The 12,947-nt window shown below is 52.8% G+C and overlaps 1 protein-coding gene across 4 annotated transcripts in view; it reads left to right on the forward strand.

Moving 5' to 3' along the window:
- The first annotated feature begins 589 nt into the window (after positions 1 to 589).
- Positions 590 to 12,947, forward strand: part of NRP2 (neuropilin 2) — a 114,794-nt gene continuing 102,436 nt past the window's right edge. For 2 of the 4 annotated variants that reach the window (XM_032354527.1, XM_032354528.1), the window contains exon 1: positions 592 to 1,671. In XM_032354527.1, coding sequence (XP_032210418.1) covers positions 1,599 to 1,671 — 73 coding nt within the window. In that variant the 5' untranslated portion in view covers positions 592 to 1,598. Of the gene's footprint in view, positions 1,672 to 12,947 lie in introns of all 4 variants that reach the window. The other 2 variants (XM_032354529.1, XM_032354530.1) reach the window with 2 other exon arrangements.

A 12,947-nucleotide genomic window follows, 5' to 3' on the forward strand; every position in this document is an offset into this window, starting at 1 on the left:
TTAGGCGCGCAGGGAGACCTGAACCCTTACCCTGCGAGCAGAGGAGTCTGTTTGGGACACAACAAAGGACCCTAGTAGTAAACGCACGAGTGTTTGGGGTCTTATTCAGCCGGGGCCGACCGTGTGTGTCGCCGCCACGCACTGCTGCCTGTGCGAACGCATGGCTGAGCCGCCGCCTGGTTCCCAACACTAAACACCGCACGCCACCCAACTCCTCTTGTAACGCCATTGCGCGTGGCATTGTGCTGCCTCCTACGTGTGTGGCCTCGGAGCTCGGGAATTTGGGTGGGGGGCAGGGATTGCCCGCATTTCCAGCCGAGTCTCCCGCGGGCGGGGACGGCGCGGCCAAGGGCAGTGCGCCCCGGAGGTGCCCCGGGGCGCTCCCTCTCCGGGGCATTGCGCGCGGGCGGCCGGGCGCAGCCGGGCGCGGAGGTGCCCGGGGTGGGCGGGCGGTGCGGGTGGGAGAGGAGCGGCTGGATGGGAGCCGCCTCAACTTTGATCGGGCCGCCGCTGGGCCGGGGGGTGGGGGTGGGGGGAGAGGGAGCCGCCGCCGCCCCGCCCGAGCCGGGTGCCGCGGAGCTGAGCTGTGCGCCGCGCGTCTCCGCGGCTGCCTCTTTAATCAGGAACACAGAAGGGGCGGGCCCTGAGCCGGCGCGTAATCGGATAGCTCTGCCGCGGCTCTGACATCCACATGCGGCTCGGCCTGAAAAGGCTGGGGGGAGCCGGAGGGGAAGCAGAGAAGGCGAGCGAGGCACCAGCCCGCAACCCGCCCCCGGCACATCCTCAGACGCGCAGACCTCGGCGAGGCGCTGGGCGAGGTGGAGGTGAGGGCGGGCGCGAGCGAACTCGGAGAGGGGCTCGCGCACTCCCAGGCGATCCCAGCCGCCGCCGCCGCCGCCCCGCCAGCAGCAGCCGCAGCCGCAGCCGCCACAGCAGCCGCCGCCGCCGCCGCCGCAGCAGCAGCAGCAGCTTCTTTCCTCTGACTCCCCTCGTCAGGCTGGCCGAGCGGGTGTAACCGCTGGGGAGGCTCCCGCTCGGGGAAACCCGGCGACGGCAGGAGCTGGGCGGCCGCCTCCCACTCCGGCCGTCCGGCCGTGGCTGCCTCCGCCCGCGTGTCGGTCCCGGGTGCCGGGGGATGTGTGTCAGTTTACGCCTCTGAGATCGCACAGCTGCCTGGGGACCGTGGGATGCCCAAGCCAAGTCTGGGCTTTTCTTTTTATCGTCATTATTATTATATATGTATTTTTTACGCTTGGCTTTCGGGAAATCTTCGTGATGTTGTAGGATAAAGGAAATGATACTTTGAGGAACTGGAGAGGACATAGATGCGTTTTGTTTTTAAGAGAGGAAACCCGTCCCCTCTTGCCAGCTTGCTCCCGCTTTGCTGATTTCAAGAGCTACCCTCCTCCTAGTGAGGTGAGAATCCGGCAGGAATAAGGTGAAGACGGGCCGCCAGGACCCAGGAGGGAAACACTGACCATTAGAGACCTTTGCAGAAGACACTGTAAGGAAGAAAGCAAGAGAGAGGAAAACAAAAAGACTTAAAATTATACAAGAAATCTACAAATCCAGCTCTGGAGAAAGCCTCCTTCTCCAAAATGGATATGTTTCCTCTCACCTGGGTTTTCTTAGCTCTCTACTTTTCAGGACCCGAAGTGAGAGGCCAACCAGGTAAGCCCCTGAAAGTTTTTCTGGTCATTTCAACATGCTTTTCCCTTTAAAAGTAACGGCTTATACGGGCCCCACGGAATGGCATAGAAAGAGGCTTCCTCTATTCTAAATAATTTAAAGAGAGATCCCAGCCGGCCCTTCCTACACCACCACCACCGCTCCTAAAACCCAACTTTTTTCCCCTACTAGGAGAGTGTGAGTGTGTGTGTGTGTGTGTGTGTGTGTGTGTGTGTTTTGAAACATAGACAGAATTTGGCGGTGTTCAGATGTCACATATGGACTGAATCAAAGGTTTAAAAATACTACAAAGCCTTTGCATTACAGTTTTGGGGATTTTTTTTCCCCCTGTCTTGAAGCAGAACACATCTCCCTTGAGTTTCTTCAACCTAGCCAGTGAAATATAAATCATTTGCATTCTCTCCACTTAGCTACATTGAGCAATGTTAACTGAAGGGCTTGGGAAACACAAGAGTCTAGTTTTGGTTTTCCAGTGCTGTGGGTTCTTTGCAGAATGTGTGGATATGCCTGGAAATCACAGGGCACAGGCTGGTGGAGCGAGTGGGCCTGCAGCTGAGCTAGGCGCCTGGGGCTGGGCGCTGCTGGCAACCAAGGCGGCTGATCTTCCCCGCTCTCCCCCCCTGCATCCATGTGTTTTCTGGGAAAGTAAATCATGTTCTTTTCAAAATTATTATTAGATAAAACAGACTGCGTCGCCTTCGAAGGTCTCTTACTCTTGTGAAGTGGTTAGAAACTTTTGAGTGGAATTTGTTCTCAACCGCTGCCAAAAAGGGTGTGTGGACAGACTGCAGAGATAAGGACTGCAAGGCCCAGAACAGTCTGGGGCCAGTATCCGGCAGCGCGCAGGAGGGCTGGCATGGGGCACACGGCCTGAGAAGGGATCGCTGAGTGCAGGGAATCCAGGGGGGCTTGTCTTTCCTTCCCCACATCACTCTCCCGCGAGTGAGCCTCTCTCCCCTCTGAAAACAGTGTGGGGAATCTGACAAAACTCTTAGAAGCTGCTACAGGTGATTGAGATTGGGGACACCGTCTATGGAGGAAACAGGGAAAAGAGAACGAGGAGATAAAGCCTTGGTGAAGTGCCCTTAGCGGAAGGCACTTCCAAGGCTACGGCCGGCGGGCGGCCGGGGTAGGGCTAACCCCCTGCGGCTTCCTGGGCCCCTCCCCTCCATCACCGCGGCATAGGGGGTCCTGCGGGAGCCCAGAGGGGAAGCTGTTCGCCTGGTGCTCTGGCTCTCGCCGCCAACACACCCATTTAAGCTCGAGTGTTTAGTTGAAGGGAAGGAAGACTGAGGATCGCCTTTGCTATCCAGATCCACACGTTTGCTGCTCCTTCTCTGCCATAGAGCCGGTCTTCAGGGCAGCTGCAAATCGGAGCAAAGAGATAGGCGCAGGTCTCACTTGTCTCCCCATCCCCTCTTGCCTTAATTCTAAGTTCCCAGCTTGAAGCGAAATTAAATTACCTCCCACAGACCTAGATACTGCATAAATTATGTATGTTTGTGTGATTCTCTCTGTGTGTGTGTGTGTGTGTGTGTGTGTGTGTGTTTGCGCGCGCGCACGCGGTGAAGATGCCCACGGTATATTATGTGTTCAGGCACGGACTCTAGTAGGCCCCGGCGAGCGCGTGCACACTGGGGCACACACCGGCGCGCGCGCGCGCGCTCATATACACACGCGCGCGCGCGCGGACACACACACCCAACTTCAGGTTCCGTGTGCTTTGCGGAGCGGGAGGGGTCGTCAAGACTCAGAGGCCATCTCCTACCCCAGATGTTCGCACATCTGTCCCCGAGCGCTGCGCGGAGTGTACGTGTGCGTGCGACGCCCGCTCTAACCCACTCCGCTCTGCCACCTGCCTTTCGCGCTCTCCGCAGAGCCCCCTCCCACCCTAGCTCCGGGCCGCGCTGCGTCACTTCTAGAGAAGCCCAGAGGCGCGGAGCGCGGGGCAGGTCACCCACTAAGACGCCGCAGGCAGCCGGGCACCCGGGGTGGGACCTCCTTGTGAAACACGGGGCTGGGACCCGCCCTGGCTGGTTATTCTCCAGCCCCTCAAAAAGGCGATCGCAAGCCGCGGGGAGCTCGGGCTTCCCGTCGGAGCACCCGACTGGCACCCGAGGAGCTGGCAGCCGCTGGCAAAGGGCGAGGCCCTACTAAACCTCTGACTCACCCGGTGCGCGCCTGCCGGGAGGGGGCTGAGCCCAGCCGGCGGCAGCGGTGGCGGGAACCCGTTCGAAGAAGGAGTCAGGGGAAAGAGAGGGCGGAAGGTGCAGGAGGGGGAGCGACAGAGCAAATAACCCCGCGGCCGTGGCGGCTGCCTCTGGGACTGGCGGGCGGTGGGTCGGGAGGCCGCATGGGCTGCGCGCTCCAGGCCCCCCCCCCCCCCACTCCCTGGCCCGCCACCTGCCTGCCTGCCTGCCTGCCTCCTTCTGCCTGGGGTCGGGGGCTCGGGGCAGCCCGGCGGGCCCTACCCCGAGCGCCCCCTCCTGTCTCCCGCGCCCTGCTCTGCGCTGAATTACCCCGGCCGCCCCTGGAGGGCCGGCTCCGAGGGGCTGAGGTCCGGGGCGGGCGGAGCTGGGGATCCGTGCGCTGACCGAACTGGGAGGCGAGAAGTCAGGGTGCGATTTCAGAACCGAGGGCGGAGAGGGGCGGAGGGGAGCCGGCTCTAGCCTCGGGGATGCGCGCAACTCGCACGGCTCCTAGCAGCGCCCAGCGCCCGCCCCGGCGCCTGAGCAGGTGAGGAGCACGCGGCGCGCGGGCATCCACGTGGCGGGGACGTAGTGGCCCTCCAGCCTGCCCCACCCCTCAGCGCCGTCTCTAACACTGCATCGATTTGTTTGGGCTACGCAGCAGAAACAGAGCCGAACGATCCATAAACATTCTATTAAGCAAAAATATTACCAGCGAAAGCAAAACCGAGGCTCGAGACTGGGAGAAGTTGGCTGCCTCCGACAACTCCAGCCCTGTCCCCTCCTCCTCCTTGACTTAGGACACCCCCAGGGAGAGGCTTGCGGCATTTCCTCCACGCTGTCCACTGCCAGAAAGTTAAGTCGCCGCTGCGGTTCTCCGCTTGGGAGAAACCTCTGCAGTCGCCGGCGCGGTCAGCTTCCCCTCCCCCGCCTTCTCGCTCCTTGCTCTTCCACGTGAGAAAGAGAAATATTCACAGCCAACGCTTCATTTTCACTGATTGATTTCTTTTTAATATCAACACAAGTTAATGGAGGCGAGGCGAGCTGTGATTAAACGGCTGCCCCCCACCCTTTGCCTCGGGCTGACTGCACCGCAGTTTTTCCAGCCGGGTCCCAGGAGCCCGGCGGCTGGGTGGGGGGCGCCCACAGAGCAGAGGCAATGTCCAGGGGCTGGCGGGGGTGGGGTGGGGTGGGGTGGGGTGGGGGGTGGGCGGAGTGGTGGAATGAACCGGCCTCTCCTCTGGGAACCGTGGGGGTGGGGTGGGAATCAGCCTTCCTGGCAAGCTTAGGGGATCCGGCTCATCCGTGTCGCAGCTTCTGCGGCTCCGGTTGAATTTCTCTGAAAGGGGAGGGAATCCACGCTCTGGTGTACTGGCGTGTGCTCACGGCTCGCCGCCCTCCCTCCTCCTCCTTTCCTTTCGGCTACAGACAGAGAGGAGAGCCCCCTGGCGCTAGCCACTCCTCGTCAGCGCCCGGCACGACTCACCCCTTTGCTTGAGTTAATCGTCGTGGGGGGGGGGGCGGGGAGGGGGGAGGCGGTCTGCGGTTTGCTCAGGAAATTGTTCAGGTCCTGACAATGGGTTTCTTCATATGGTGGCAACTCCCAGCCCCAACGTCTCCACCCCCGGGACTTGTCGCTTGTGGCCAAAAGAACCCAGACCCTATAACCAGCAACCTTCCCTCTCCCGCCCCCAGAGCTTTGATCTATGCCTGGGTTTAAACACCATTGCCATGGACACGGGCAGACGCGGTCAATCAACCTTGCGTCTGGAGTGGATGAGCAGATAAGAGGTGTAAACTGTCTGTGGGAGACAGGTCTGGGTTCAGACAAATCCTAAAAGAGAAGCAGTGGCGTTCTAGGCTCCTGATGAGGATTTCTTTTTTAGCCCCTCTCCCCCAAATGCCCGATGACTATGAGCAGGTGTAATGATTTGCAAGCAAAACTCTGAACTCCTAGATTGTACACAGACAGCCGGCTCTAGGCTCTGGGGACTGGTCTCATGCCCACGTTCAGTGCTGCCCAGTAAACTTTACCCCATAAGCAGCCACTGGAGGTAGTGAAGTTCTTACCAGCTGCCAACAGAGTACACAGTGCAAAACCGTGGAAAGAAGAGAGCTCCCCATGAGTGCTCCAGGCAAGCGCCTTCTTGTCCAGGATGTGCCTGGTAGGGTTGCAAATGCCCAGGCAGCACTGCGGGTTCGGACTTTGGTGTCTGCCTTCAGATTAAGTCACAGAGCACCCAACTGGCAAAATGTAAGGTTGGAAGACTGCGGGGACTTGGAAACCCGGGGCTATGTAGACAGCACTCCTGCTGTCTACCAAATGGCTCTCGTGCCCTGCTGTTGACTGTAAAATCCACATTTTGCCACGGGGAGGTCAGCTCCTACCTTCCTTAGTATAGAAAAAGAGGAGTCCGAATGCCAATTCATATGCAATGAGGCATGAATGTAAACAAGACCTGGGAGGGGCCTGGGGGCATCTGTGGGGAGAAACACCATTGGCTAGATGATTTTGAGGTCCCCGCCCAGTGCTGTGTGTTCATTTCATTCAGCTGCTGCTTAAAACAATCAAGAGAATGAGCTGACCGGGTGGTCAGAGTGTGGGGCAATTCTTGGTTGATGGAATTCAGAGCCAGGTTTATCGGTAATCTGGGAAAGAGTAGGAAATAGAGATGAGATTTTTCTGTTTTAGAAGTTGGAGGAGAAGCATGATACCTTTTAATTTCTTGCACTGTTGAGAAAGGACTTGAAACGTGACATCTGGGCAGTAGTTTATGTTGTCATTAACGTATTTGCAGTATTTTATCATGTGACCATTATTTGCCACTCTGTGATCTTTGTGGCACCCTCCTTGAGGGGAGACATGAGTTTGAGCCCCAGAAGTAAGTCTTTGTCTTTACCTTGCCTTCCAGGTAAAGAAGTCACTTTTTTTTTTTTTTTTTAAATTAACCCATTCCTGGAAGATCCTGCCTAAGTTTGTCCTAGAGAGCCTACAGCATTTTTCAAAGCTTTATCTGCCTTGATGAGAAATGGCCCAGGGGTTTAATGGTTTCATTACCTAACAGGACTGGGTGAGGCTGGATTCCGGGACACAGTGGCCCTGTAGCATGGCTGGCCCTCCAGGAGAAAGGATCTTCTGAAGCTTTAGGAAGCTGTCAAGTTTAGATAAGGCTGAGCTCCGATCCTATGGGACCTTGGTTGTATTAATAAGAAGAAATTAATTTTTAACCACTGGGAACGTTGCCAAATTATGTGACCTTTGGCAGACCAGCTGTGCTATAAAAATAAATCCCCCATTTCTGAAAATGCTTCCCCTATCCAGTAGAACAATAACAACGTGGCATTTAGGATAGGGATGAGTGGGCTTGGGGCGACAGGAGAGAAATGGGAGTTGCCAACAAAAAACCCTCAATGTTGTGACACATGGTTTCAGACTCCAACATCCTATGCACACCACCCTCCATCCTGAAGACACACCTTGGTTTCCGGTACACGGGAAAGAGGGCTGAGATGACAAGGAGCTGGGTGCCAGTGTGTACAGTCCTCCCCACACCCAGCCTTGAACGGAGAGATTACTGGCAGGCAGAAAGAGCAAAGGGAGTTTTCGGCCCAGGCAAAACATTTGTCTTTCCCTAAATGCCACTAAATAAGTTTGTCACATAGAAGTTTTGGGGAGCCCTGCCTTGGGCTTTCCAGCTTCCAAAGCACTGCAGCCAGACTGCCCAGGCTGAAAAGCCAGCTCAGCCATTTGCCAGCTCTGGGGTCCAGAACACTCCATCTCTCTGTACCTCAATTTCTTTATCTGTAAAGTGTGTTTAATAGTACTTCTTCTCCCCATCGGGTGTTTTGTGCTGTGGCAGAGTGCACAGGGCACTGCTTGGTCCAGCTCTAAAGGCCTTTATCCTCAGAAGAGCTTCAGGAAGGTTAACTGGAGCTCATGATCGTAGAAAGTACATTATCACCATTGTGATAAGTTTATGTTATTTTTATGAGTTTTTGCAATAAAATAATTATCATTCTCAGCTCTTACCCACTGAACGCTGGTCTGTGTTTCATAAGCTTCAGATGATCTCTCCGCACACTGTTCTTCAGAGAGCAATATTCTTTGCTGGATTTTCATCTCAGATTTACATTGCCTCGTTGCATGTTTTTTTTCTTTCTCTCTCTCCTTGTTCTTCTGCTGGCGGTGTTCTCCTCTCTACTTTTTTTTTTTTTTTAATCTCTCCCCCTTTCCTTTCCTTTTCTCCTCTCCCATCCTTCATCCCTGCAAGTGTGCTCAGCAGGGAGCATGTGCGGAGGGTGCTCCCCCCCAACGTGCAATAACTTCTACTCTGGCATTAAGGCCCCTCAGCAGCTGAACTCAAGAAAGTCATCATAAAGACAAAATAGCTTTTACCCAGCAAGACTCTTAATAATCCCATTTCCCTCTGGGTCTTCATAAAAGAGTCATGATCTAATCCAGGAAAAAGGGAGGGGGCTGGGAATAACAAAAGGAAAGCTCTCCCCGGTAGCCCACAGTGGATGGGGATTCTAGCCAGCTTAATGCACATATCCAGTGAGTCCCTGCTCTGGGCCTCAGAAGATCCTGATAACCAGTGATCTGGGCTCTGGCCAGTCTTTCAGCAAAAAAGATAAAGGGAATTGCGAACTGCGGGGCTGAGCGGTAGTAATAATAATTGTTTTGATGAAGGGGAAAAATAAAACAGATGTGCCCCAAGAGGCGTCTTGGGGGGCCAAGGGCAGAGAGATAGGGGAGGGATGGGTAGAGGGAAGAAATCATTGATTACCAGCAACCAGTTTAGCGATGAAGTAGGAGCGTGCCTCTTCCTGGTGCTATGGGTAACAACTATCTAGAACTCACCTTCAGGAGAATGAGATACGCAGGGGGTGAGGAAACGTTCAGATAAATTATTTTTACCATCACTAGGATTAAAATGTAAATATCCTTTGAACTGCAACATTACCATCCGGGGTTTAGAGTGTCCTTTGGAGACCGGGTTCACATAACTCACCCTTGACTTATGACCAGGTATCATGATCCCAAACACGTTAACTGAAACTCTCAGTTCACCACTATAAAAATCTTCGCGTTTAACAGCAGCACACTGTTGGGTTGGGAAGGAAGGGTAGGACTAGAGAAGCAGAACAGTTTGGATAAAGCTTCCTCAGAGTTTGTGCTGGTTAGTGATACTTTCGGTGCTATGTTAGTCAACTAGCAGTTGGTGAATTAATCCCTCAGAGTCTGACTTTTGGGCAAGGCTCTGGGTTTGATCCTGTAAAGTTCACTAAAGATGAATGAGGAAGAGTCATGCTGTCAAGTTGCTGTGCTCCCGAGGAAGGGATGAGGGTGTCCCGAGCCCTCGCACACCTTAGAAGATGTTAAAGAGCTTCGGTCTCGGAGGTTCTAGATACGGAGGCCAGAAGAGTACTCTTGGTGTGGGAGACCAGGGAGGGGGACGTGACATGTGAGCCTAGACCGAGAGGATGAATGGACATTAGAGCTGGGAAGGGGTATCAGGGGAAGATGAGAACTGAGAAATGAGGGGTGCCTGGGTGGCTCAGTGGGTTAAGCCTCTGCCTTCAGCTCAGGTCATGATCCCAGGGTCCTGGGATCAAGCAATGGGGGGTGCCTGGGTAGCCCAGTGGGTTAAAGCCTCTGCCTTCAGCTCAGGTCATGATCCCAGGGTCCTGGGATCAAGCCCTACATCGGGCTCTCTGCTCAGGGGGGAGCCTGCTTCCCTTCCTCTCTCTGCCTGCCTCTCTGCCTACTTGTGATCTCTGTCTGTCAAATAAACAAATAAATAAAATCTTAAAAAAAAAAAAAAAGAACTGAGAAATGGGCTCTGGGTTTATTTGGGGAACACTCAGAAGCTGCACTTTGGAATGTGTGGAGGGAAATAATTGCATATAAGGTCAGAAATGATTCATTAGGCTAAATGCAAGGCCCCATTGCTAGGCCAAGGGGTTTGGATTTCATTCACTAACCAATGGGGAGCCCCTGATGTCTCACCATAAGCCTTTGGTTCGCTTAATCCAAATAAATGAACAAAAATTATATTACCTTTTTTTCTCCTTTGGTTTTTGGAGAGACCTCAAAATTAGTCTTCCTCTATTTCCTTCCCCAAATGTCTATTGAAATGGGCGGGCATTGTAATCCCACATCTCTCATCAATGGCATCAAAATTGCATTTGCAATGAGGACTGGAAAAGAGTGGACATAAATAAAAACTAATGATATTATATTGGCTGCCCTATTGGAATTGCATTTGTTTATGATATAAGATGACAAATAACAAGGTTACCACAGGTGGCATGATTCGAGGTCAGAGGAGGTAATCACATCAAACTTGCGTTTTTTTTAATGATTACATGAAGGCTCATTTTTAGAATCCAGATTAAAGGGAAGTGATTTTTCCAAAGGTCCCCTTTCCAGACCCAATTCCCGGTTCTGTCCTCGGTGAATCCATTGGAGGTGTTTCCGAAGAGGGCGCTTGCCTGGTTCCTGACTCATTTCTTCTTGCCTACGTGCAGCCTTCTGCTCCCACCCTCTCGTCCCCTCCTTCCTGCCCTCCCAGAGGTTCTTTTATTCAGATTTTGAACTTTATCACTGCAAAAGTTCACAGGGATTTCCATTTGCTGTGCCTTCAGGAGTGCATCACTCACTGCCACCCGGCCCCATAAATTGAATAGATTGCATCCCTTTCCCAGTTGCCTTAGGAAGTGGTCAAACAGCCGCATTCCTGGGCTGATGGATTGGCTCATTTCTTCCCAGCTTAAGCCAAGATACAGATTTTATGAGACTATCTTGTGACAGACTGAAGTCGCTTTGAATAAAACAAAATCCAGCCTCGGCTCACAGAAATAACTCTTAAAAAGCAGCTTATCCAGAGTTAGTGAGCAAAATTTGGTTAAAACCCTGAGAAGGGAGCTTAGATGATTCAGCCAAGGGATTTGAAGAAACTTTTTGGTCTTCCTTTTTATGTATCGGTGTTGCTCACATGCTGACACACAGAACTGCGTATCCACAATATTTATAAATTTGCAGCTACAGACTCGGTTAAGGAAAGAAACTCACGTCAGTAGGGCTAATGTGATTAAAAGACATTTGAACTCTCCATAATGCAAGACAGGCGTGCTCATCGGAAAAATCCTAGAGGTTGTTTCAAGGCTTACCAAACGGATGAAACAGGAGTGACACCTTGAGTAAAGGTCTCGTTCTCTGGGTGGGGAAACAGCCTTTCCCATTTTTGGTTCAATCTATGGGGTTATGGGATCTTCTCCCCGCCTCCTTTTAGGGGCTTTGAATTTAAGAACTGAAACTGACCTTTAGAATCGCTCCTCTCCTTTTATAGATGAGAAAACAAAGTCTCAGAGGTGTTTCCTGGCTTACTCAAGGCCACACAGCTTGTCAGTGGTGAGACCATGTTGAAGACAAGCCTTCTTGCTAATGAAGTGGCAAGGTGACAACCTGCTCTCTTTTTAAGGAGGAGAAAGGGCTGCTGCTTTGCCTTGCTGCTCATAATGAAATGAAAGCAGTGCTTTGGAAGTAGGAACAGGATGGGATTATGCTGTGGATAAAGGATAAATTATAGAGGAAATAAAGTCTGTTATTGTCAGGGAAAATGAAACTGAGTGCTCCTCTCCCTATGACCCTCAGGGATATACACGCAATGGATGTCTTCTAATCCTTCTATCCCTTCTCTTGTACAAGGTGTTTTAAAGTAACAAGGGAACTGGGGTCTAGTTCAGTGAGTTTCAAACTGTGCTCCCCAAAGCCCGGCAGAGGTGACCAGGTTCTACACCCCTTCTCGCCACCCTACCTCCTGCACCCAAGAGAGCCCCACTTCCTTCTACCGGCTCTGGACATTGGAGTTCTGGGTAGACTTTTGTTCAAAGAGAAAACAAACTCTTCAAAGAAGAACTTGGAGAACTACCCACTAGGTTTAACCCTCCCACTGAGTTACAGTGTAGGAAGCGGAGAGGAATCCACTGGCCTCTTCTTGCTACCATGGGACCATCCCGCTTCCCTTTCCAGTAACTCACCTCTGGCCACACTCTGGACCCACCTCTGACCACAACCTGACTCCAGTCCCACGTACAGCCAATCCTAAATTTCCCTGTTTGGGCCAAGGACGTTTTCCTTCCATTCAGCTAAGCCCAGGATGGGACTGTTCCTTTGCTGGGGGACTGCCAGCAGGCCGTTGCCTGGTGTCTCCTGGTGCCTCCGCCTGGCCTGGGGTGAGCCATTGTAATTCTAATTATTTAAAAGTATTCGCAGCCGTCCGGGTTTCCTTAGTGAACCTTAGTGTCGAGTGCAGGCCATACAGTGTTCCTTTAGAAAAACTCCAGCTGAATTTCCTTAGAAGGCAGCCCAGATTTTTAAAGATATTTTCTTTTCCTTCTCATTACTTCCTAAAAATCAGATATTACCAAGGAACTAGTGGTTTGGCTTAAATTTAGGTTCCTCAGAAGGGTGAGTGGGTTCCTTCGGAAGCCAGCAGAGTGAGTGGCTTAGAATTGCTAGCTGGCGGGTACAAAATCTCTTTACCTGATGCAGAGCTGGGTTACCTCTAGGCAGCTTCATGGTGCCTTGGCCACCAGCAAGATGAGGGCACCTGAGGAGGACAGGAAAAAAAACAAAACAAAACAAAAAAACAGAGAGAGACTGGAGGTTATAAATGTCAGAAATCATCTGACATTGCACGTGTCAAGTAAAAACACCTAAATGCTCATCATGGGGGAAAAAAATCAGACCTTCCGGACTTTAGGACTTACTGTTCCCCTTCTTTCCAGTTAGGTCTGGAGGTGTCACCTTAATCCTTTTATTCTGGTGTCCTCCCCCCCCCCCCCCCCCCCCCGCCCTTTATTTGGCCTGAGCTAGCGCTAGAGCCTCAGGCTGCCCTCACAGATGGAGGAGACAACCCTCTCTGAAGCGCCCCAGCCAGGGTCTGCCTTCTTTTTGGGAAATGAATTTGCCCCAGGTGAAAGGTACTCACGAAATAGTTGAAGAAAGAAGTCCCTTGTCAACTCACCCAACAGGCCCAGTGGCTCCAACTTCCACAGGGTCAA

The sequence above is a fragment of the Mustela erminea genome, chromosome 8, assembly GCF_009829155.1.
Source record: "Mustela erminea isolate mMusErm1 chromosome 8, mMusErm1.Pri, whole genome shotgun sequence".
Classification (NCBI taxonomy): Eukaryota; Metazoa; Chordata; class Mammalia; order Carnivora; family Mustelidae; genus Mustela; species Mustela erminea.